Genomic DNA, 25,573 nt, shown 5'->3' on the forward strand with positions numbered 1-25,573 from the left:
GCGAAAATAGTAGAGGGAGATTGTTTGGAGAGAAACAGGAAATATAAAGATTATGAAAAGCAGCAGCATGATAGCCAGCAAAACAGCATGGCTGGGATCTCTACAGGGCTACGGTGCATCGAGCTCCAAAAGTAACAGCACAGAATCTGTTTTTGGAACATTTAAGTCAAAATAACAAATCTGTGACTGTGATAATACATTCGAAAATCCCTGTGTACAGATATCAAGCTCTAACTGGATATTACATCCCATCCTTCAGTGGCCCTTAATGTAATGTTTAGTGCAATCAAGCAGATGTGCATTTCACTGAGCTCCTCTACACAGAGCCTCAGTACACATGCACTTCAGTTTATTTAATCTCTGACTCTTAGGAATCTCCTATCCCCTGTTTGATCAACCCTTCCATCACTTTATTGCTGTCTCCTTCTCTCAGTCTCACCCATCCCCTCCCTCCCCCTCCCAGTAGAGTGCAGATTTAATTGTGCATCATTAGAAAGATCTGGACTAATTGTTTCTATTTGAGAGTTAGGCCAGACCACGGTGCCTAGGGTTTACCGCTGCTTTCTGGGCCATCACGTTTCTATCCTCATTACCATTTTTTAGTTTTCCCCCATCCTTTCTTTCGATGCTTAATTTCTTCCATTTTCTTCTGAATGCCTTTCTTCTGAGCTTGCCATCTTCAAATCCCTACCATCTCACCTTTTTCAACAGCTTTTCCACTTTTTTCATCCCTTCCATTATCGGTGTCTGTGGCTCGCTCGCTCTCTACTTTCTGAATGTAAGCCCACTCACCTCCCAAACATTTAAGCCCTCCTTATGACATTTATCCCTCGCATATCTCTCTCTCTCTCTAAATTGCATTCTGTCTTTCTAAAAAAACCATCTGTCTATTTTCATGTCTGGCTCGCACTCTCCTGGGTATCCCTCCGTTCTGACACTCACTGCCTATTTTTACCTTCCATATCATAATGCCCTTAAAAAAAGTGACAGGTTCCCTAGAAAGAGCCAGAAACACATCATACAATCACACAAAAACACCCCCATGCATGCACACACACACACCCACCCACACGAGACATGGACACAAAGTGTAGACAAACCAGCACTGGGAGTTTTTAGTCTCGGTACAGATAGACAGACTGTTCTAATAGGCTGTTAACAATGCCAACACTTCAGACTGATTACAGAGCTAGAACCCTCAATAATCCCTGTTTGTCTCGTTCTCTCTCTGTCTCTCTCTCTCTGTGTGTCAGTTTCCCAAACAGGTTGTGAATGTAAGTCTCCTCCTTGTTTGGACAGCTTATGCTTGACTGTGGAGAGGAAAGAATTGTAAAATAAATGAGCTGCTCTCTGAGTTTGAAATGCCACCTACACATAATGCACATGATCAATCTCCTGTCGAGGGGCAATTGTTGTCAGATGTTTACTGTCAGTTGTCTTCTATTAATAGACAAATTACCAATAATAGCTGTCACTGTTTAACATGGAGTTCTTGCACGTTCACTATAATTTAAAATGCAGCACTAATATTCAAAATTATGTAAATGTGCATACATTTAAAGCAGATTCCAAGATACCTCTCTCTCTCTGCCTGCAGTTACTATCTATTGTGGGTTTAATGAGGCTGCAGACAGAAGATCAATGTGTCGGGCTTAACATGAGCCTGCAGCCAGGAGCTTAACCCCAGCATCTGACACACACATAACCAACACACACACACACACAACCAAAACACACACACACACACACACACACATACATTATACTAATACATAAAACACATTAATACAAAAATGCAAAAAAAAGAGAAAACAACAGAAAACAAATGAAAACAAAAACATTAGAGGAGAAAATTACCTTTAAACCCTTAAAGACTTTATTGCTGTAATTCATAATCATCAGTTCTTCAGTAACACAGTGAGTGTTTTCAGTAAGAAAAAAAGAAACAGACTTAGGCTGTGGTAAATGTTCAAGATTTTACTGTGATGCATGATTGAAGTAATAAATAAAATAATCAATAAACTAATAATGTCTGTCTAAAGCAAAACTTTATTGAATATGATTATTTAAGAAATATTAAAAATGGCAAAATTCCATTAACTCTTTTACGGATAAATTATTTAAAAATACATATCCAGATTCTTTTTAATTAATAAAACTCAAGTAATAAAATTTGACTTTTTCTATAAATATTATTACATGAAAATAGCAATATTAATTATTAATACTAGACATTAATATCAATTGGGTACATAATATTAATCATATAAATATAATACTAAAACAAAATATACACAAAACCAATGTGCTTGGAAATATATTCAGGTCTAAATCATTTATATTTTAAAATTTTTATTATTATTATTGTTGTTGTTGTAGTAGTTTTAGCAAATAGTCTAAAAAACCTGCAAAAATAAATCAGGATTTCAAGTGATTTGGAGATTTCATATTTTCTTAGAAATAATTTAAAGTGTAAATGCTGTGAGTTCAGACTCTTCATGTAATCAGAGTATATAAGGCAGCAGTTTTTTACATGTTTATCCCTAACTTCAGATTCTCACCCACTAACTAGCTCTTCTTTATCCCTTGAATGCTATCAACTGGGGAGGGTGAACACTAACAAGTAATCCTCTGAAATAGGCATTTGCATCTTCCAAATGTCTGCTCATGCTAGGTCACAGGGCAACTGATCCTAATTGGAGAAGAGTGCTAAATTCCCACTTCTGTGTATACGAGAGCCCTTGGGATCCCATGGTCGGGAGAAAAAAAAGCTCCCCAAAAAGCAGCAGCTGAACAGCACAAATTTCACAAAAATCTAAGACATTCTTATTTCTAATTGTTAAATACATCATCAATGCTCATAAAATCCCTGACACATCCATCAACCAAGTGCAATGATGCCCAAGGGGCCATGGCAAGATATTGCACCACATTTCAAACCAATGCTGCAGAACACATCCTGCACTAAACGTGGTTCTGATCTCCTGTCTTTAACACTTAGTGATGAAAACCATGCTGTTCACATAAGAATTAATGCATTAATGCCTTTAAATGCTACCCATGTAATAAAACCCATTTGCCTAGCAGTGTGTGAAGGAGCTCGCTCATTTATCTTATCCCTGTGCTATTTAAATATTCAGCGCAAATTACAGCTCTACTCTGGCATACTGCCCTCATTCCAAACCAAATATCCATAATAATTCAATTAACTACATGTCACAACATGACCATATGTTGGGGGAACGGAACAGAGAAAAAAGATGGCTTGAAATGTGTTTGTTCGTAGTTAAATGGATTGAGACCTCTGCAAAGTGTCATGGAATAAATCATCCATCCATCCCCTACACTTGATCACTGGGAGCCTGAAGTAAAATTGGGGGACACCCTGGACAGGGTTCCAAGCCCTTGCAGGACATAATCATACACTCACACACCCTTTCACACACTACAAGTAATTTGGTGATGCCAATCAGCCTACAGTGCATGGACTGGGGAAAGAAATCCGAGAACCCTGAGGAGACCCCAAAGCACAGAAGGAAGATGCAAACCCCACACACAGGATGGAAGTGGAAATTAAACCCTCAATCATGGAGGTATGAGGAAAATTGTCAAGCCATTGTCACAAATTCTCTTATTATTTATTATTAATTTATGGGCAAACATTTATGTTTTTTGACCTGCTGCCAGTGTATGATTTTTATGATCTAATATGACATAACTTAAAAAAAAAAAAGATCATTTAGAACAATAAATTTGATCATGATTGAAAACATTTAACATAATACAATATTGCAATTAAAGGATCTTGAAATATTATTAAAGTTTATATTTTATTTTATAAAAAGACTGCATTCTATTCACCCTCAAATTTAATTTCCTACAGTGTACTGAAAGACAGTAAAAAAAGTACAGAATACTAATACAGATCCCTCGTTGATGATTAAAAGCTTATGGGATTGACCTTGGCAGTATATGCTGGCATTCTCTCTCTCAATACATCATGCCTCTTCTCAAAGCTAAATTATGGTTTGTTTGTTTTTTCCCTTAACCTTCTGAGAGCAGAGCCCATCAAGAAATTAAAAGGTGGCAGGAATAAGCCAAGTTTAAGAAGAAAAAAAAACATAGGGTGGAAAATAAATACTAATGAGATGAAATCATATAAATTAAAACAAATAAACTGAATTTAATAGAATCATACTTATATACAAAGTATGCCACACATGGGTACACACACTAATACTGTCATGATACATACATATCAGCCCAGAGAGACTAAGAGAATGAGAGCAATATTCCAGCATTATAAATATACGATAAGAAGTTATATCTCAGGAATAAAGGTTAATGTTGACCAGAAGGATGGTTATGAAGGATGGGAGCAATATTCACCAGGTCAAAATAGTGCTTCATGCAGATCCCAAGAGTCAGGCAGATGGAGAGAGAGGCACACTCCTGGTCTAAGAGGAAGCATAAAACTCAGTGTCATAAAATGTCTTGGAGTCCAAATCACCTTTGCATTCCATATATTCAGGAATGTACTTTGCAAATGGTCGCTTGCTCTGAGCCACTTGAGATGTTTAGACCCAGACCTTGAGCTTTCTCCATCTCCATGCTGTCTGCTCTGTGGGATTATGTAGCTTTCACAGCTGGGAACTCACCTGAGAACTTTCCACCTCAGAGCATTCAAACAGACATGTTTAAGATCAGAAATCATGATTTCTTGCTAACTTGTTTGGCAAAGTAATCAAATTCTTTGGTTTAGTTCTTAATTAAATAATAATTTAGTGTAGAGTAATGATAATAATAAATAATTTGTCATTAATAGCACAACAAAAGACAATGTCATAGAAAGTGTCTCTATGATATCATCAGTATGACAATAATGCCATTGTCACACTAATGATATCATAGAGAGAGACTTAAAGACTTAAAATATACTCCTATGCATGCAGCCATACTGAAAAAGCTCTTCAGAAACTTTAAGAGTGACCAATTTGAGTTGAAGGAATGCATTTTTTCTACTCTGAGGTTAGAAACTTCTCAGTTTCTATTTAGAGTTAAAGCAGTCAAGGAGCTGTGAGCTACACAAACACAGTGACACGATCATGCCTGGGAGAAATCCCAGACAGGAAGTGACTCACAGGAAAGACTTGACATCCAGGCCACGGTTCTTGATCTGGCTCATCATGTAATCCCAGCTGCCCGGGTTCCCCCTCAAGACCCGGTTCCCTGTGCCTCCTGCCCTATAGCGTGAAGCTCCGCCCCCTGCTGTGCTGCCTCTAGTACCTCGATTTCCTGTTCCTCTACGCTGAGCCGTAGATGTTGCTCCTCCCCCTCCACCCGGCCCTGCCCCTCCACCCCCTCCTCCAGGCTGAGAATGGAGCTGACCCAAACTCTGTGAGATGGCTGAATGGGCACCGAGGCCTGAGGTTGGAGGTTGGATGAGAGGCTGCTGAAGGCTTTGCTGCCTCAGCAGTGTCTTGGGGCGGGGCGTGGCGCCCGCCAAGGGGATTTGCTCCAGAGATGAGAGGGCAGGGTCTGTGAAACTGGGTGGGCAAAGCAGGAAAGAGGGGAGAGAACGAGAAGAGGAAGGGCGAGAGCGACACAGTGATGGACGGGGCAGGAGCAGCAGAGAAGGTGGGACCAACATAAAGGGGCGGGATGAAGAAAAGGAGGATGAAGAGCCATGTTGGGAGTCAGGGGATGAAGTGGAAGCACCGCGTGAAGAGTGGGATTGAGTGGGGCATGGAGAGAGAGGAGAGGTGAGATTGAACAGAAAATCATTTGAAAGAGAGCCAGTGGAGGACAGAAGAGGAGTGAAAGGAAAGAAGGTAGAGAGGTTGGAGGAGAAGTTTAGAGATGGATGAGGGCAGAAAGGAACAGCAAGAGATGATAAGGAAGACAAGGGCATTGAAATGAATTCATCAGGGTGAGGGGAGGTGGGGGGAGGTTGAGGAGATGCAGGGTGAGAGTGAGAGCGAGGTGAAGGAGGAGAGAGGAAGAGAAGAAGACAGAATGAAAGGACCATCAGGCCAAGGCAGTAGGCACAGTAACACAGGTAGCAGAAGAGGTTACAGCCACCTTGGTCAGCATGAGCCGACAGGTGTGTGTAACTGTGCATGTGTGTGTGTCCGTTCCCGGGCCGAGTCGGACCGCCTTGAGCAGACAGTGAGCGGTGCGAGTGTGAGTGCAAGTGCGCATGACCGTGTGTGTGTCCCTGCGACGTGTGTGCGACCTGCTTCCGGGGCGTCACCGACCGAGGCTGAGCGGCACGTGGAGTATGTCGCGTCTGCCCTGAACGCGAGTGTCGAGGCGTGTGTGGCACCAAGCGACCACTGCTGGCTCTTCCAGGTGACTGCTTTTTGGCTTGATGAGGAACGCCCATCTTTTCTTCTCTTTTCTTCTCTAAGTTCTTCAGTCTTTACATAGCAAATCCAAGAACATCTCCTGCTTTCTTCTTTCTACCACTTCACCTCTCTCTGTCACTTCCTCTTTCATCTGGCTCATGTCTTATATACTAGCTCAGTCCTCAAAAATCCTACACCAACCAATCGCCTTTCTTATCTTTCTTTGTGGAGACGTCACTCTTTTTTTCTCGCCTCCCCCTGTCACTATTTTCTCTCTGTTCTCCATCAGCAGCTGTTCAAAAACTGTGTCAAACTTACTGGAGCACAACTCCAAACTTGAGTTAAGCATAAAAGAGCTGAGAAGAGGCAGCCTCCGGCACCGTTCAGGGCCAAACAGCCTGCTGCACACCAAACAGCTGGACAGCTGAGCGTCCAGCTGCATCCAACTGAAAACAAACACTGAATAAACACTTTTTTTTTTTCTTTTCAGAAATGCATTCTGTACAGGAAGCTACTGGGCTGTCAAATGGTGACAAGTAGCAATACAATGCAGGGCAATACAAGATCAGTCAAGAGAGAAAGAGGGAAAAAGATAGACACAAAGAAAGAAAAAGAGAGAGAGAAAAGAGAAAAATGGGGTGAGAGACACAAACACAAGAGACAGACACATATAGCTGCCTGAAAATAGAATCCAATTACAGAGTGAAGAGGATGGAGAGGGATAAAGAGAAAAAGAGAGAGAACGGAGGAGGGGAGGAGTGTGTGCGCACAGTGAGACCAGAGAAAAGTGTGATGGAGAGAACGCATGAAGGAGGGAGTAAGGTGCCAGAAGAGAGGAGGTGCGAGATGGGGGTGAGAAACGAACTTAAATTAAGCACCTGGTGTGTGACACCTACAGCTCAGACGTCATCCGTTACAAGTCTAAACATAACCAGTGCAGAAATTTTCTCTCTCCCTGCTTCTGCTGCTGTTCAACACAATGCTCAAGAATTCAAACCACTTGCATTGTTCTACTACAGAAACCTGTTCCACTTCCTCATCACGTCCTCACACCGGCTCCTCATCACGTCCTCACACCGGCTCCTAGTAAATTAATTTACTACATCACCTACATCAGAGCAAAGACTCCTGCTTAGTCTCCATCTACTGCATATTAATGTAGGCGTGATTATGGTTCCATGGGTAGTGAGAAGAAAAACCTATTAAATTAACCTATTTCAGTCTAAAGGCTTTTTAAATTCTGAATTCTGTCAATACACAGCAAAAATAAAAAAACAGTCAGATTCTTTCTAGTATTTACTATACGATTACAATCAACCGATTAAATGGTTTATTAGACTATTCTTATTATTATTAATAGACTTTTTTTTACTCAGTAATAATCAGTAATAGACTAATATGACATCATTTTTAAGCATTTATTCATAGAAACAAGCACAATTATTTGATTTCTTTTCATTTATAATATAGCTCAAATTAGAGGTTTATTGACTTATGTGTTTGGTCACAATATCCTGCACTGCTACATAACTCACCTTATATGTGAGGTGAAAATGTCTAATAATTACATGACTAGTTTGATCATTTTCTATAAACGTTTAGCCGAACTGAATTGCTGGACTTTAATTCACGTCGTATTAGACTTCATTGTCCCTGTTAGAACTGTAGACTGTTGAAAGTGTATTACTTTTCAGTCACTAATTAATCACAACTAAAATTCTATGTCAAAATATGGAACAAATATTACACTGACCTGTTTTACTTTTAATAGCTTTAAAGTTTTAATAGCTTACCTAACGGACATTTATGTTATTAATTCTTGCTTTTAACCAGTTTGTAAGAAGGATTTTCTAAAGTGTTTACTGCACGTTATCATTGCTAATATTGTGTAATTACTCATTTTCTCAACAGATGTCTAGTTGTCAAGACTGCAGATTCCATCTCAACATACAAAACAGCCTACAAATTTGGCCTTATCGGACTGCACTTCCTAGAACACACACACTTCCGTCACCATCTTACTGGTCACACGGACCTGTTTTTAACATCAATACCCACACACAATCTCTGGACCTTCTTTCAGTTCATTCATTGCAAAGTTTTTTGATCAGTTGTGCTCTGTCCTGACGTTACCAAGCCTTTATTTTCCTGTTTTCTCTGCTCAGGATATTACCCTGGAACTGAGAGGCAGCGATGCTCCCCAGTGCACAACCGAACTATATAAAGATGTGTAATTTAGGTTTTTATAGACAGAATTCAAAATTTATTTTTGTAGTACAGGAAAACATTAGCAATGACAGTCTTCTCTTTGGTAATCACACACATGCTATAGATGCAGTGGAAAGAGATTAAGCTGGGAAAACACAAAGGTAACATCCAAATATTAATACCAATAAAACATCCTTCACTAGCTGTGTGTGTGTATATATATATATATATATATATATATATATATATATATATATATATATATATATATATATATATATATGACAAATCCCTGCAGGCTGGAAAGTCATTAGTAGGCTAAAATGCGGTTGAAGCCTCATGAGCATCAAGCAGCAAGCCAATCAAGTGCTCCGCTGTGTAGGACTAATGGCAGTCAGTTGAAAGAGCAGAAAGGCTAAATGGTGCTTCTCTAAAGCAGGAATAATGTAATAAGTAGGCCATTATAAGGGCTGAGGTTGTTGGCAGGCTTTGTGGATGGGATTAGAATAGTTGTAATCACACTGTTTTCTTATATTACAGCTTGATATTGAGCTCCTTATATGTGCGTGTGGTGAAACAGTGAGTCAGCGTGGTAATGTGCCTTCTATTATTAGCATGCAGCGCGGCCCGAATCGTCCGTTTAACATGGACCTCTGCACACACACACACACGCAGGCATGTTCCCAATAAAACCTTTCCAAATTTACACTCGATTTTTCTCTCTCTTTCTTGTCTCTTCCTCTCTCTCTCTCTTTCACACACACACACGGACACACACAAACACCGATTAAACAGTGTATGTGGTCCTGAGCTACCCATTCAAGCCACCACCACCCGGCGCCCTTTTGCACTCTTGCTTCTCTCTATCTTTTCTTTCTCTGTGATTAAACGAAAGCTTTAAAGTCCATCTTTATAATCCCCATTTTTCATCCTCACCCTTAACCTCTCGCTGTTAAACTATACTCTGCTTCTCTTCCACAGCAGCTTCATTTCCTTTTTCGACTCACTTGCTGCTCTTCAGATCCTCGGACTGCGTTCGGCCCTGCGCCATCTGCCACCTGCTGGCTTTGCTGGCTCCCATCATCATGCTCTTTACGCTGTCACTGCGTGAGGGACCCCCGCCATCCCCCCCACGACCACCAAGAGACCCCTTCTGCCCCCCAGGGACTGCACCACTGGGGATGAGGTTGGAGGGGGTGACGAAAGAAATCAAGACATAGAGAAAGAACGGTAAAACAGAGAAATAAAACGAGGATATAGAGAAAGGGTACAGAAATGAAAGAGCTTGATGGAAGGAAAACTTTACACTGTCTACTGGCTGAAAGTGCATGTGTGCAAACAGGTGGGTGATGTGAAAGGGTGCAGTAGGTGACGCGAGTAGGTGGAGAGTGGGCCGGAGATGATAGTTGGCTGAATTTGAGCGCACAGACTAAAAGTATCCAGCACTGATTAGATCTCAAGTCCATGCAGTGTGTGCTAAAAGCCTGGAAGCAGCAGGGGAAGCGTATGAATTACTACTGGATCTTTTTTTTTTTTTTACCAGCTGCTCATTTCAGAGCGTCACTCGCCTATAGCTACAGCCTGATTGCTGCCTCACTGTAACCTCATTGCATTACTGCTCTAGTGGATTTCCAGTCAGGTGCTAGAAGAGCAGCTCTCTGTGGATTGAGCGCCCGGTGTTATTGTAACGGTGTCTGGCAAAATGAACATCAGCTCCTCTGTTAATGAATCTATGGCTGGTGAGAGCAAGGATCTTCTAGTAGTTGGTGCCATTAGTGAAACTGTAAAACAGCACAGGCTGGTCAGTAGAGGGCCTCACTGAGTCTAATGTCATTGAGTCGAATAACGTAAACACCGTTTTGCTATGTGATGCATGTGATACTCTTTCTCACTAATGCACCAACATGGTGTGCATAGAGCTTTGGTAAATATTACAGGAAATGGCATTCATGGCAACTAAGTTGATGGAAAACCTAGCACTACAGCACCCCCTGGTGATGCTGAAGACGTGCTTCTGTTTAAACACACCTCGTCAGTCTTTGTGTTATAATGTGAGTCATAAAATCCTAATTTCATCGACAACAAACAAAACATTCATTACACAAGAAAAATACCTTTGAGCTGAACATATTTGCAATTGGTTATTAGTCATACAACCATCACTAGGCACCAGGAGGGGTTCCCTTGTCATAAACTACACAGAAACAACGCAACATCTCTCCACAAACAGTAGCAACACTATAATAGCAAATACAAATATGAGTTTATGAATTCATGAGAGTGGCAGCTGCAGAGCAGAGTAAAACCAGCTCGAAGCACTTTTACTGAAATTTCAATTCATAAAATAAAATACATTTAAAAATGAAAGAAAACACCAGTCACCAAAGGGATCTTAGGAGCATTAACATTATAGGCTCCTTATGTAAGCAAGAGATGCTGCAGCCCCCGGTGTGCATCGGATTTGTCATGAGCTTAAAGACCTTTAAGGTAACGTAAGATAAATAAAGAGCCGTATAAAACCTGACGCTGAACGAAGACGCAAAATGGGGTGATTAATAGTGACTTACATACAGATACATTTCCTTTCAAACAAAAAACCACACTGCCTTAAAGCACCAGCCAAATCACCCTGAAGGGTAAAACGCTCTGTACAACATTTTGAAGGTGTTTTATATTTTATTTACTCTAAAAGTGCAACAAATAGGCTGGTAAAATAAATCAAAGAATCTGATTTGGATCGGCTCAAGTCTGCAGCTCTCACACTGTAGTCTAGATTCCCCCCACACCTTTTTAATTCAACCAGCTCCACATTCTCCCGGGCCTTGAAGAAACACCACCTATGTCCTGGAACAGTCCAATTCATAGAATGGCATGTTAAAGCAGAGAGACAGGAGCTCCCACATCAGTCACATTTCCTTTATTTCTATTCCTGACAGCGCTCTCCATCAAAAACCTCTCTCTTGCTTGTTCCCCTAAAAGTCACTGAGCAGGTTTTGACAGACAGGTGCTATTGAAGTCTGCTCTGTTAGGCCCCTGCATCTGAAAGCTCCCCCCGGCATAGTCAGCTCTTTAGGAAACGAAGGGAGTCTGGACTGAATTAAGCAGGTGTGGGTTCACCTCCGCATCACAAAGCTGGAGTGAACAAGGACTGCACTTAGAAGCAACACACTTTGAGTGACCAGGAACCAGGAACTAGTTAGCTAAGTCAAAACCACAAAACACAGAGCAACAGGGGTCAACAAGAAAATGGGAAATAGGTAACAGCTGCTAACTAAACACAAGCGAGACCAGAAGATTTCACACACACACACACACACACACACGCGCACGCACACACACACACACACACAAAGGTGAGGGAACAAGGCCAGGGAAGCGGCCATGGGAGAGCCAGAGCAGGAGAGGAGGAGCCGTGACACACCATTACCACATCACTGCAACGGTCAACCCTCAGCGGGGATGAGTTAAGGGCAGGGAAGGGAAAGCAAAACAGAAATAAACAGACAACGTGCTAATATGGTAGATCTGTCAATATAAACTCATACATTAGAGGGTTGTCCGTCTCCATGGAAACACCCCATGGGGGGGAAAGGGGCGGAGGCTAGAGTTTAGGGTCCAGGAAAGCATGGCAGGGCTGTAGGGAGCAAGGGGCAGTTCCACACAACTCCTCTCCTGTCATCGACTGAGCAGATTAAGATGCAGCACTAACCTGCAGGCTTCGCGCGGCCGCTCGATCGCACTGAATTACAGAGCCATGTTCTATGATGGCGGATGGAGAGGAGTCTGAACGACGTGGCATAAAAAGTTAGAAGATGCGTGACCAAAACAAGCATGAAGATCAGAATAAAAACAAGCGAGTTGAGTTCCGCCGATCATGCAGAATGCAGCGCGTTCATTCGCTCGTCACACGCCGTGCATTAAAACTGTCCAAGTTATTGAGTAAGAATTGTAATGATGCAAAAATCTTTTTTTTTTTTCAAAGGCATAATATTGGCCCCGTTTACATGTGGCAAAAATGCAAAATGTATATGCAGGCAAATTTTCCAGACAAGAAGCATATCCCTAGATAGCACATGTCAATGACATCACAACCACTTTGTTTGCTAATTGAGCTTTTTTTTTTTTATCATCTTTTTTCTGCTTTTATTTTTTGCAACCTTGAGTATAATGTGTGATCCGAACCTGACAGTGTTGTAAGACAGCACCGCTTCTTCTAATTCAGCACCATGTAATAAGTAGATTCTGCTCCATTCACACAACTTTCCTCCAGTGATTAATCAACAGAACCTATTTTTGGAAAATGGTTTAGCTGTGTAGCAGACGGCTCTCTAAAAACAGAATAAATACTCCACTAAAAGTATGAAAAGATGAAGATTAAGCACACGTACTGCCAGAAAAGCAAAGCGACGATGCTGACATCTTCCCAATTAGCAAACAATCTGCATCGAGACGTAATTTGCGGACATTGTGCCGACTTTGGCTGGATGTGTGTGTGCTATCTGGGTCAAGGAGATGCAGTTACATGTTGCTGTTAAACTCATGCACGTCGGTGGGGTGGATTTCACCTTCTTTTTTTTCGTGGCATTATGCAAACAAGTACTCACCAAGGGCACATCAACATCGTCAGTTCCCCAGGTGAGACCTCTTCCTCAGTAAATGTACTTCATTTGGCTGGACTGCATTTACACCAAACTGAAATCTAAACACAGCACGAGGTGCTCAGGCTGCTCCATCGCATCCTTTATGTGCATTTATACTGCAGCTCATCCAATAATCAGCAGAAACTAACAAAAATGCATACACATTGCCAGCTGTAAAAGGGGTCACAGGATTTTTTTTTGGAAATTTTTTCTTTTCCTTAGCTTTATGTAAATGTAAAGCACCATATACGAAATGAAATGGCGAGCAATTGAATTCTTTCAAATTTCACACAATAAACCAAATACAGCAATGTAAAGTAGGTTGTATCCTTTTTTCCTATTTCTTGAATAAAGTTCATGTGTCATATTTGCCTCCTCATCTGCACTCTACAGCCTTGCCTGGTGGCAGGGGTTATAAAAGGTCGGGTAGTTAGGGGGGGTCTGTTGGGTAAGGGTTGGGTCTCTTACCAGCCTGGACAGAGACTCACTTGAGCGTGAGGCGAGGGTCTCCGTAAGGGGCATAAGGAGAAATGTTTAGTACAAACTCCTTGGGCGGGTAGGAGCTCCACCGCTGCTGCTCTGAACTGCTGTCATTGTTATTCCAAAAGTCTCTGTCTAGATCACTAAAGGCCAGAAAGAGACACACATCCATGAGACACAGCATATCCATTCATCACTCATCCATCTATTCCATCCGGCCATCAGTTAGAGAGTTGAACTGTAGCCAAGGTTTCCAACGAAAACCACAGACGGCCGTCCTCACCGAAAGACGGCGTTTAAAGAGGTGGAAATCTGAAGCGGCATAAAGTCGATCATAGAGCTGCTGGAGAAAAAACAACCTCAAATGTGAGAAAAAAATTAAACAGGTTACGATCATCGGTTTCATTAATCAGAGTAATAAAGAGAAAAGTTAGAGAAACATCATTATACAGAAAGGTCAGTGTTTACATGCAATTGACAGATTATTCAAACACAGAATAATGATACAACATTTCAGTTCAATTGGGCTAAGGAAAGAAATGATAGTTAGTACAATGAAACAGAGACACGAGAAGGTTACAAAGAAAATCTCATGGAGATTTACATTTTGCATGTTCAGAGATGCACTGCACATTACTTCAAAATATGAGTGCAGAAAAAAGGTCTGGTGGGTTACTGGAGCAACAGCCAGAGAAATCCAACTCAAAGAGAACAAACGGTTTTTACTGCGCCAACAGAAGCAAAGATAAAGCCATTAAGTATAACTGCTTTGAAAAATAAACTCATGAAGTGCAGGAGGAAAAAAAAAAAAAAACAAATTCGCAAATCAGCACCACCTGCAAACAGACAAAACACTATTATTATTATTATTATTATTATTATTATTATTATTATTATTATTATTGGAGCACAGCTACATTAGAGAATCAAGTGAACTGCATTTTACATGAGTCACTAGCGAGAGATCAAACAAGATCTTGAGGAGCATGAAAAAGGAAGCAGCGATTGCCTCCAACTCGCACCAATAACAACAGCTGCACAGCAACACAGCGCATCCACCGCACTTAACTCTCACTTACAGGCAGCACTTATGACTGCCAAGCACCTCTTTCTCACACACACACACAAGAAAAATCCTCTATTAAGGAGAGGATATTCATTTACTGTATGTGCTGCTCCACGTAGCTCGTATTCTGCCATCACACACATGGAGATGCTATCAGTCAAAGAAGCGGAATTATGCAGAATAAAAAAAGAGGATTTGGAATAGAGTAAGCTGATATGTTTTTCAACCTAAGCAGATCAGATCATAACGCCTCGCAGCAGATGAAATTCATCATTTTAATGTAACAAAAAAAAGGATCATAAAGTCATACAGAGCTGGAAGTTGGAAGGGAATAAAGGACAGGAAGTAGGAACATTTCATGATGCTAGTCACATGACTATCAGCAGAGCAGAGCTCATTAGCTGCCATTGTATTACACTTACCAAGTCATATGATCACATCCCACCAGAGCAAAGGTGGGGGGGAGAGAGAGAGGGAGAGAGAGGGAGGGAGAGGGAGGGAGAGAGAAGGGTTAATTTAGCAAGAGCGTGTGTGAGATGCCCTCCACCTACTTGATGGCTTTCTTCTCTCCTCGGCCTCGTGCAGAGTCTGGAGTGCTCACTGCCTCGACCCCTGGTTTATTTCTCTTTCCCTAAATATGGAGAGAGAGAGAGAGAAAGAGATGATGGCAGAATGAGATAGAGATAAAGCCTCCTAATTAATCCTAGAATCATAACTTTGGAGTGCATCCACTAGGTCTGTATGTAAGCCATTATCCTTCTTGTTGTGCTCCTCCTGCTACCCTTCCCTCCATCCCTCCCTCCTCTCTCTCATGTCTGATTGCCGACATCACACTACCTCCTCAGCAGTAATTACTGCACACACATATTTACACAGAAATACCCAGTTTAACTCATGGCTGTGAGACTGAACCGTGCCCTCAGCAGAGAGGAGGACAAAAGCAACAATGCGCTTCAATTTCACCATCCAAACACTCATTCCTACTGCACATCTCATACTTTCAGTCTCCAGATTGTAAAGAAAACAAAAGTCCACATTTCAGATGTGCAGCTTCTCAGATACCGAGCACTGAGTGTGGACCAATTAAAAGAAGTATGTGCAAAACAAGAAAATTTCACACATTGTGTGTTCTGGAGTTTCATCCTCAGAAACAGGGCTTCTCCATTACAGTTTCTTTTGCTGTACTGTTGATGGTGGCTGTGTGTGTCTTTCTGAGTATTGTCTCAGCTCTCACTCCTCATGCTGAGACTTAAGCTGTTGTGTTTTTTAGCACTATAAGGGGTTTAGGTAAATGTATTTGTATTTATACTCATTAAAAATGCACAATATTTCCTCAGGTCCCAAAAGGTCATATGATGTACCTGTTCAAGACGGTTTTATTGCATTTGATGGAATATTCCATTTGGGTTTTTTTTTTTCATCTCATCTTTGTTCCTCCTAAATTAATCTCTAGCTACTGCACAAAAGAAAAGAAAACCTGATGACTCAGAAGTGATACATAATAGAAGTCTAAGGTCTTTGCTGAATTTTCTCAATTAGCATTCATCAGCCACTTTAATAAGGACATTTGCTCATTAATGCAATTATCCAATCAGCCGAACATGTGGCAGCAGTGTAGTGCCTAAAGTTACACAGATACAGTACAGGTCAAGAGCTTGAGTTAATGTTCACTTCAGACATCAGAATGGTGAAAAAAATCTGTTCTCAGTGAGTTTTGATGGTGGCATGGTTGGTGGTTTCGGGATTTCAGAAAATTAGATCACTTGAGAGTTTCACACACAACAGTCTCTAGAGTTTACTCAGAATGGTGGAGAAAACAGGGTTAGCATGGATTTGCAGTCTTGACCCTACACTGTGGGGCCAAATGTGTACAGTGTGGTACATATGCAGTGTAGAATGTTACGGCTAGTTGCTTAGTGCATCATATCACGTGAAAACCAAGACGTAGCAACCCCTAACAAGAATGCCTCATTAGCGGCAGTCGGAAAATCACAGAAGTGAAAAAGATGAATGGAAACCGGACATCAATGAACATTTGGTCAACTACACAAGAAACTTAAAAAGGCCAAAATTAGAAAGCTTTAAAATATAACACTTGCTTGGGTGCAGAACAGCAGACTTTTTTGTGAAGAAAAGACATGATTTAAAGCAGTCACATGCTGTATTTGTCCCGATATTTCCATGATTTTTTTTTTTAAGTCAGAACATTAACCCAGGGTTTAGGAATGTACAGTGTGAAACATCAGATTATGAAGAGGTAGCATTAATTGTTAACCTTGGGTAAAGTATGAGCAGCATGTAACCCAGGGTAAAATATACTCAGTTTACAATCACCCAGGGGTAAATATTTCAAGGGTGAAAAACCCCATGTATCTGCATGGACTAATGCATTCTGCTGCTGCCACATGATTGGCTGATTGAATATCTGCATGAATTAGCAGATATATAGATATTCATAGTGCAGAAAAATATGAGATAATAATAACTTGAAAAATTCTGATCATTCCTTCATATATGAATATGATGTAAATATTTTAGTCCTGTGATGCATGGTCACTAGTGTGCACACAAATACGAGGTCTAAGGCTAGTACTTCATTCTGTTCATATCCAGTATGTTATATTTCTATACAGAATAATTGATCAAACACGCCACACTACATGTAACAAGTCTAGTCCAGTACACTGCATGAGAGTGAATACTACATAGTAATCAACAGACGGTGTGAGATCTCACCCATGGCCTTTAGGACTGTGGATATCTGGCTCATCAGCGCTATCTGTCCCAGTCCCTGAGCCAGTCCAGAGCTAGAGGACAGCAGGGTCTAAGTGTATGAATGGCTTTGGCTGGATTTTCTTTTCAGTGGCCAAGAGCATCTCACAGCAAGGGACAGGCTGTGGTTACGCTCGTACCAACAAAGCTCTGTGATTGGAGGAGCCGTGATGCTGCAGGAATCTCCAACAGCAAGGACACGAGCGCTGAATCAGCTCGTGTATGTATGTGTGTGTGTAGAGGAATGAGAGTACCCGAGTCTATAAATAGTGTCGCTTCACTTTATATGCCAGTCAGGACCCACTGTGCACTTAATGCATACATACACTTACAGGAACGGAAGGCTGTGCGGGTGGGGTATTGGTATACAGAGAAAGTCAGTGCTCATCTACACACAAACACACAAAAATTTGTCTCCTTTCTGAGCTGTTTGCTCAAAAAGTTTGGAAACCATAACAGTCAGGTAAGCTGTGAGTAATACAATAACGGGACATGGTTCTTCATCTGAAGGCTTTTAGGCAGCGAGGATTTCCGCAGAATTAGGAGGCTAACTCGAAAAATTTAAATAATATTTTAAACAGCGATATTCACGCTAATTTTTAAATATGACTTTCAGATTTAATATGACTTACACAAACGCAACATCTTAGCTTCGTGAGAAAAAGAACTGTGTGTATATTGCATGATGAAATACAGGAAAACACAGAAAAAACAAGAGGACATGCACAGAAACAGCAGTTAGGACACGACCAAACACCTCTGAGCCAGACCCAGCTAAAAGAAATATCACACAGGAACCCTGACCGCCTCAAAGCACACACACACACATACATACACACACAAATATACACACTGGGCAACAAAGTAGAGTACAGTAACCATGAACAAAAGTAAAATATAAGGAACAAACCACAACATTGTGGTGAGACTTTTTTCTAACAGCATGATGTTGTATTCTATCCTCTGAGGACAGCAATTTGCAGACACTAAGAAATATTGATTAATTAAAAAATTGTTGTTATTAAAAATATATGTTATGCAGTTATGTTCTGTTGTGGTGGAGCATCTACGAAAGTGCGCATTTTATATATATATATATATATATATATATATATATATATATATATATATATATACATACACACACATACATACACACACATACATACACACACATACATATACACACACATACATACACACACACATACATACACACATATATACATACACACATATATATATATATATATATATATATATATATATATATATATATACATATACATATACACACATATATGAGATATATATATATATATATATATATATATATATATATATATATATATATATATATATATATATATATATATATACACACACACACACACATACACACACATGCATACACTATATTGCCAAAAGTATTCGCTCACCTGCCTTGACTCGCATATGAACTTAAGTGACATCCCATTCCTAATCCATAGGGTTCAATATGACGTCGGTCCACCCTTTGCAGCTATAACAGCTTCAACTCTTCTTGGAAGGCTGTCCACAAGGTTTAGGAGTGTGTTTATGGGAATTTTTGACCATTCTTCCAGAAGCGCATTTGTGAGGTCACACACTGATGTTGGACGAGAAGGCCTGGCTCTCAGTCTCCGCTCTAATTCATCCCAAAGATGTTCTATCGGGTTGAGGTCAGGACTCTGTGCAGGCCAGTCAAGTTCATCCACACCAGACTCTGTCATCCATGTCTTTATGGACCTTGCTTTGTGCACTGGTGCACAGTCATGTTGGAAGAGGAAGGGGCCAGCTCCAAACTGTTCCCACAAAGTTGGGAGCATGGAATTGTCCAAAATGTCTTGGTATGCTGAAGCATTCAGAGTTCCTTTCACTGGAACTAAGGGGCCAAGCCCAGCTCCTGAAAAACAACCCCACACCATAATCCCCCTCCACCAAACTTTACACTTGGCCCAGACTCATCCATCAGATTGCCAGATGGAGAAGCGCGATTCGTCACTCCAGAGAACGCGTCTCCACTGCTCTAGAGTCCAGTGGCGGCGTGCTTTACACCACTGCATCCGACGCTTTGCATTGCACTTGGTGATGTATGGCTTGGATGCAGCTGCTCGGCCATGGAAACCCATTCCATGAAGCTCTCTGCGCACTGTTCTTGAGCTAATCTGAAGGCCACATGAAGTTTGGAGGTCTGTAGCGACTGACTCTGCAGAAAGTTGGCGACCTCTTCGCACTATGCGCCTCAGCATCCGCTGACCCCGCTCCGTCAGTTTACGTGGCCTACCACTTCGTGGCTGAGTTGCTGTCGTTCCCAAACACTTCCACGTTCTTGTAATACAGCTGACAGTTGACTGTGGAATATTTAGGAGCGAGGAAATTTCACGACTGGATTTGTTGCACAGGTGGCATCCTATCACAGTTCCACGCTGGAATTCACTGAGCTCCTGAGAGCGACCCATTCTTTCACAAATGTTTGTAAAAACAGTCTGCATGCCTAGGTGCTTGATTTTATACACCTGTGGCCATGGAAGTGATTGGAACACCTGATTCTGATTATTTGGATGGGTGAGCGAATACTTTTGGCAATATAGTGTACATATATACATACATACACACACACACACAAGGAGAAAGAGAGAGAGAAAGAAACAACAAACCCATTATGTTGTAAAACATAGTTATTGTTATAAAATTTAGACACTGGAGACTCCTTCAAATAAATGCTAAATACCTAAATACCTCACAAATGTCTGAAAATTTCACCCTGTCAAAAAACTGAACAAACACAAACACACATACAAAGGTACACCCCGATGAGTTTTTGTGTTTATTTGAATCTTAGGTCATAAAACCCCTGTGTAACTTGGATGTTAAAAGTTATTACAGAAATGATTTAAAACAATGAACTAGAACAAGTGTAATCAGATAATCCTCTGATTTGTCTTACAGCAACTGTCCTGTCAGAGCTGCTGCTATATGAAAATGAATCAAAACATCTAAATTAAATCATAAAAAAAAAAAAAATAGATACAATCAGGAAGGCAATCTATGCCAGTGTACTGACATTAAGTACATAACACAGTAAAGAATAGCAGAACTACAAATCACTGGTATTTTTCAGCAACTTGCACAACACTTTGTGAACCTGGTTTCAACACAAAAGCCTCAGGATGATCAGAACAGTGTTACTTGAGAAAGGTCATAAACAGAGGCTCTGTCCAGATTAAGTGGAATGATGTGAGCAGCAGCGTTGAGTTTCCAGAAAGAAAAATATTGCAGTGTCTCATCCCTTTGAGCAATTCCAGCTGAGAGCATCCCCACGTCATCAATTATCATCCCTGGATGAATACTGAGATCATGCTCACTGAGCACGCTTATTGTTTTGCATATTCTCATAAAAAAAATCATTTAAACAGATTTGCCTGATATGTTAAAACTCATGATACAATACAGCAAAAAAATTCTTTCTGTTGTTGTTCTATTTATGTTCACATGGGTTCAAGAAATGCCACGATATTGGATATGATTTCCAGCCAGAGGCATAGATTGTGTTAAGCAGTACAAAAAATATTTATATGTAAACTCAGACTGGTTAATGTAGAATTCTGAAGGTTTAAGGAGTTTATGAGGAGAGAATATTAAAAAAAAAGTCCTAACCACTCCACACAACATAAACATAAATAATATACATTGTGCACAAATGTCTAAATATGCAAATGGCTTTGTTTTTTTAAAACCTTGTATATAAATCATATATATATATATATATATAGAGAGAGAGAGAGAGAGAGAGAGAGAGAGATATCTGTATGCGTACACATACATATATTACATATATACATTTACTATACGTAAAATATCCTGTATGAAGCACAAATATAGCAGCTTGGTCATAAACTGTCTACACACAAACACATACACACACTGACTGTACTTACACATTGTGGTCCCTGGGAATGGAGAGCAGTGTTGCTTTGTGACAGGCAAGAACAAGCTATCAAGGGCAACTCATCTATCATTCAACAGCATGATAAATTTTTAGAAAGATGAGATATAGGGAAGACAGAGAGAAAAAGAGAGCACATGAGTGGGAGTTAAAAAGGAGAGGAGGGGATTAAAAAGCGGGTAAAATAGAGGGAGTCAGAGGAAGAGAGAGAGAGAGAGAAAGGGGGCGGTGGGAGGACAGGCTGGAGGTGAACATGTATTCCTACTGGTCTCTGTGAAAAATTACAAATGCTGTGTGTGTGTGTGTGTGTGTGAGTAAGTGAAAAAGAGAGAGAGAGAGAGAGAGAGAGAGAGAGAGAGAGAGATAGTAATTCACATAATCAATTCATGAAATAATCAGCACTACACACACACCTAACCAAAGAGTAATGTCCTCTCTCAACAGTCTTCACTTCTCTTAAAAAAAGAATTCCCAAGGGGTCACTACTGTCAGGCACAAATCTCTTCATTTATTCCTTTATCTACTCTCTGGCACTCTTTCTCTAACTTTCTAATTCTATTCATCTCTCTTCAGAAGCAACTTCAAAGTCTTCTGCCTTTCACTTTGTTTTTTAAGTCAGCCAGTGTGTCCCATCTGTCTGCCTCGGTCTTTCTTTCTCCCTTATGGAGTGTTCTCCATCCTTCTCCTCTGTCACAAGCTGACTGTCCACACATCTGTGTCTCTTATATACACACTCTCTCTCTCTCTCATTTTCAATGCTGTGTGACACTTTAAGGTAGTCACTCAGCTCACCTTTTATAAGTGTTTGTGTATTTCAGAGAGAAAGAGGGAGAAAGAGAGAGAGAGAACGAGAGAGAAAGAGAGAGAGAGAGCGCGAGAGAGACTGTGTGTGTGTGTTGGGGGGGTAAGATAGAGTGTGTGAGAGACACTGAGACATCAGACAGACAGTGAGACAGACAGCCAGTAAAGCTATTTGCTCTCACACCTTCTGCCATTTATTTTATGTTCTTTTTTATTATTTTTTACTTTGGGAGGACATGGTCATGGACACGGTCACTGATCATCTATGCTGAGAAGACAAGGTAAGACCAGTGACTGAGAACATCATCATGCTTCAGGTGACACCAGTGGAGAGGTTTGAGTTTGAGAGCTTTGTGCTAGTGGCAGTGTTCTAAAGCATCATGAAACTTTAGTCATTAGATTAATATCAGAAGTGCTTTGATTGAACCAAGGAGCTCCATCATGTTGTGGTTCCTGGTGCAAACCCTTAATCTAATGACCCTGATCCTGTTCCCTGACCTACTGTGGCTTCACACAAACTGATGTAATGTTAATTGTGTTCAGTTTTGTGTATTTAACGCTACAAGCTAAACGTTTGTGAGCCATTATGTAGAACAAACTGAGATACACAGTAATTTGTTTATTGTGCAGCAGTGACATAGAGAGGATAAACAATGCTTCAGTGATACATTCAGAAACATCTCCATCCCACAGCGTGACGTATCTGATGCATCATTTCATAAAGATTTGTATGTTGTATGTTCACCAGCCTTTGTACAGTCGAAGTTTACATCCTTCTTATTAAATCTGCAAAATAATTTAAATGAAATGAGTGTTTTAGTTTGTTTTTATGTAGTTCTGCCCTGAATAAGCTATTTCACATAACAAATGTCTAAAACTAAACATTTTGAGTATCAGTGTAAATTCTTATTATTTTGTTTAAAGATCTTTTTGCATTCAGTAGCCTACTGCTCTTCAGAAGCTACATAAAGTATTCACATGTTCACTAGAGCACAAAATTATAACACTTTAGACTGATCATCCTGTTCAAAAGTTTACACCCCCCTGGCTCTTAATGTGTCATGCTGCTTGCAGTTTATAAGATCCCTCTTCTTCTTCTACATTTCTTTTAGATTATTGACATTTTGCAGATTCAGAAACTGGGGATGTAAACCTATGACCTCAACTGCAAGTCTATTTCAAATGCTAAAGCCTGCTTTTCTCACTGACCTGCTCTTCCAAGCTCCTCCCATAGGAGCTCAACAGCTGAAAGATGACTGTGGAGGCCAAACCATTTTCTTGTCACGAAAACATTGTTGGTTGATAGCAAAATGTCAATTATAAAATATGTATTGAGCATATTAAAAGATGACTGCTAGCTTGTATGTTTTTGTTCTATAGTGACTGTCAGGCATTATACAATAATTCAGCTAAGGACACTCCAAGGACATAGACTGAGGCACTGACCTGGAATTAACCAAGTCCTAAAGGCTTTAAGTATAAAAACCTCTAGTACAGTACATTCTGTAATATAATAACGAAAATTCAAGATTCAGTAGTTTACTGTCATTTGTCATTGTCCTGGATAATGAATTATTCTGATGTTGGAGGGGAATATGAAGCTCTTGGCTTGTATCTGTTTGATTTTATGCTTTGGGTTGCTGCCACATCTTCTGAGTAGAGAAGTGCATGAATGTGTGAATGATAAGTTTCTCAGATTTTTCACATGTCTAGGTTATGGTGACATAACCTAGACATGTGAAAAATCTGAGAAACTTATCATTTACAGAAAGTATTCAAGACTTGTCAGAATCTTCTTGCAGATCCTTTAATGTTGGCCTAAGTCTCTCGGCAGCCTCCCTGGTATAAGCTTTTGTCTTGCCCTTATATACATTTGGAAGGAGATCCCGTTCTTAGTGATGTCACTGTGGTGCTTATTTCCTCCATACCTTCATTTGTCAGTGATGGCCTTTACTACGTTCCATGGTACAACTAAAATTTTGAAAATTCTTAGATTTCCGTCTCCTGATTAGTACCTTTTATAAAGTGAGATAGATGCCCTGCATGCTCTTATAAGCTCTCTATCAGCAGTCAGATGAAACTAAAAAAAAAATCCTCAGCTGCTCAAAAACAGCTGATCTTCATTCATTTATTCATTCATTCTAAAATGATTCAGGATCTAAAATGATTCAGAGTCTTTTTTCACTTTTTTTGTGCTGTAATCTCATGTTCTTGTTTCAGAGGGGTCTCTGCCTACAAGAAGTAAAATGCTGCTCAGTTGGGTTAAGGTCTAGTGACTGACTTAGTCTAAAAACTTTATTCCTTGTTCTTTATTAAGTTGGCAGTTTGTTTTGGATCATTGTATTGCTGCATGATTAATCTGGATGTATTTCTCAGTAAATTGGCAGACGGAATGTTCCTATAAACTTCTGAATTCATTCTGCTGCTGAAAAAAGTGGAAAAATCAATCAGAGCCACCACAGAAGCACTGAGCACAACCAATACAACAATTTGGAATTGTACTGAAAAAGAAAGAAGCCACTGTTGCACTAAGAACCAGACATCGAACCGGTTGCCCAAGGAAACAACAGCAGTTGATGGCTCACTAATCTTTAATAATGATGTAACTCATGATGCAAAATTCAGACGCCTACAGGAAAATTCTGTCTGATAATTTACGGGGAAATACATCCAGTCTAATTGGGGGGATCATCATTCAGCCCAAAAGTGATCCCAAAACACACTTCCAGCACAGCAAAGGATTTTATCAGAATGCAATAGTTTGGTGATCTCAAATAATCACTCTTTACACCCCTGCTGAGCAGAAAAGCATCTTACAGCACAGTGTACCGTGAACCCTTGGTTGAGGTTTCACATGCTGGGAGTTCAGCTTCTCCAAATAAATGTTGTAATCAACAAGACAGAACTTCTGTTTAAAGTGTTTGTGTTAAACATAAAATCATTAGATATGACTGTGACCTAAGGCCATAGTGCTAAAAAAGCTAAAAAACTTGTTTTTGCTTGTGTACCTTATTATACAGCCAGTTGTTATAGACAGTCAAATATACACAGATACATACACCAATCAGGCATAACATTATGAGCACAGACAGGTGTAGTGAATAACACTGATTATCTCATAATAGCACCTGTTAGTGGGTGGGATATATTAAGCAGCAAGTGAACATATTGTCCTCAAAGTTGATGTGTTAGAAGCAGGAAAAATGGGCAAGAGTAAGGATTTAGGCGAGTTTGACAAGGGACAAATTGTGATGGCTAGACGACTGGATCAGAGCATCTCCAAAACTGCAGC

At 40.3% G+C, this 25,573-nt stretch overlaps 1 protein-coding gene across 3 annotated transcripts in view; it reads right to left on the reverse strand.

The window, feature by feature from the left end:
* syt7a (synaptotagmin VIIa) overlaps positions 1-25,573 on the reverse strand; it is a 113,449-nt gene that overhangs the window by 30,562 nt on the left and 57,314 nt on the right. Inside the window, exons 3-6 of one of the 3 annotated variants that reach the window (XM_058408088.1) lie at positions 15,293-15,372; positions 13,684-13,818; positions 9,563-9,730; positions 5,142-5,546 (exon numbers count right to left, since the gene is read on the reverse strand). In XM_058408088.1, the coding sequence (XP_058264071.1) occupies positions 5,142-5,546; positions 9,563-9,730; positions 13,684-13,818; positions 15,293-15,372 (788 nt within the window). Of the gene's footprint in view, positions 1-5,141; positions 8,750-9,562; positions 9,731-13,683; positions 13,819-15,292; positions 15,373-25,573 lie in introns of those variants that run through there. The other 2 variants (XM_058408087.1, XM_058408086.1) reach the window with 2 other exon arrangements.

This window comes from Hemibagrus wyckioides, linkage group LG14 (assembly GCF_019097595.1).
Source record: "Hemibagrus wyckioides isolate EC202008001 linkage group LG14, SWU_Hwy_1.0, whole genome shotgun sequence".
NCBI lineage: Eukaryota > Metazoa > Chordata > Actinopteri > Siluriformes > Bagridae > Hemibagrus > Hemibagrus wyckioides.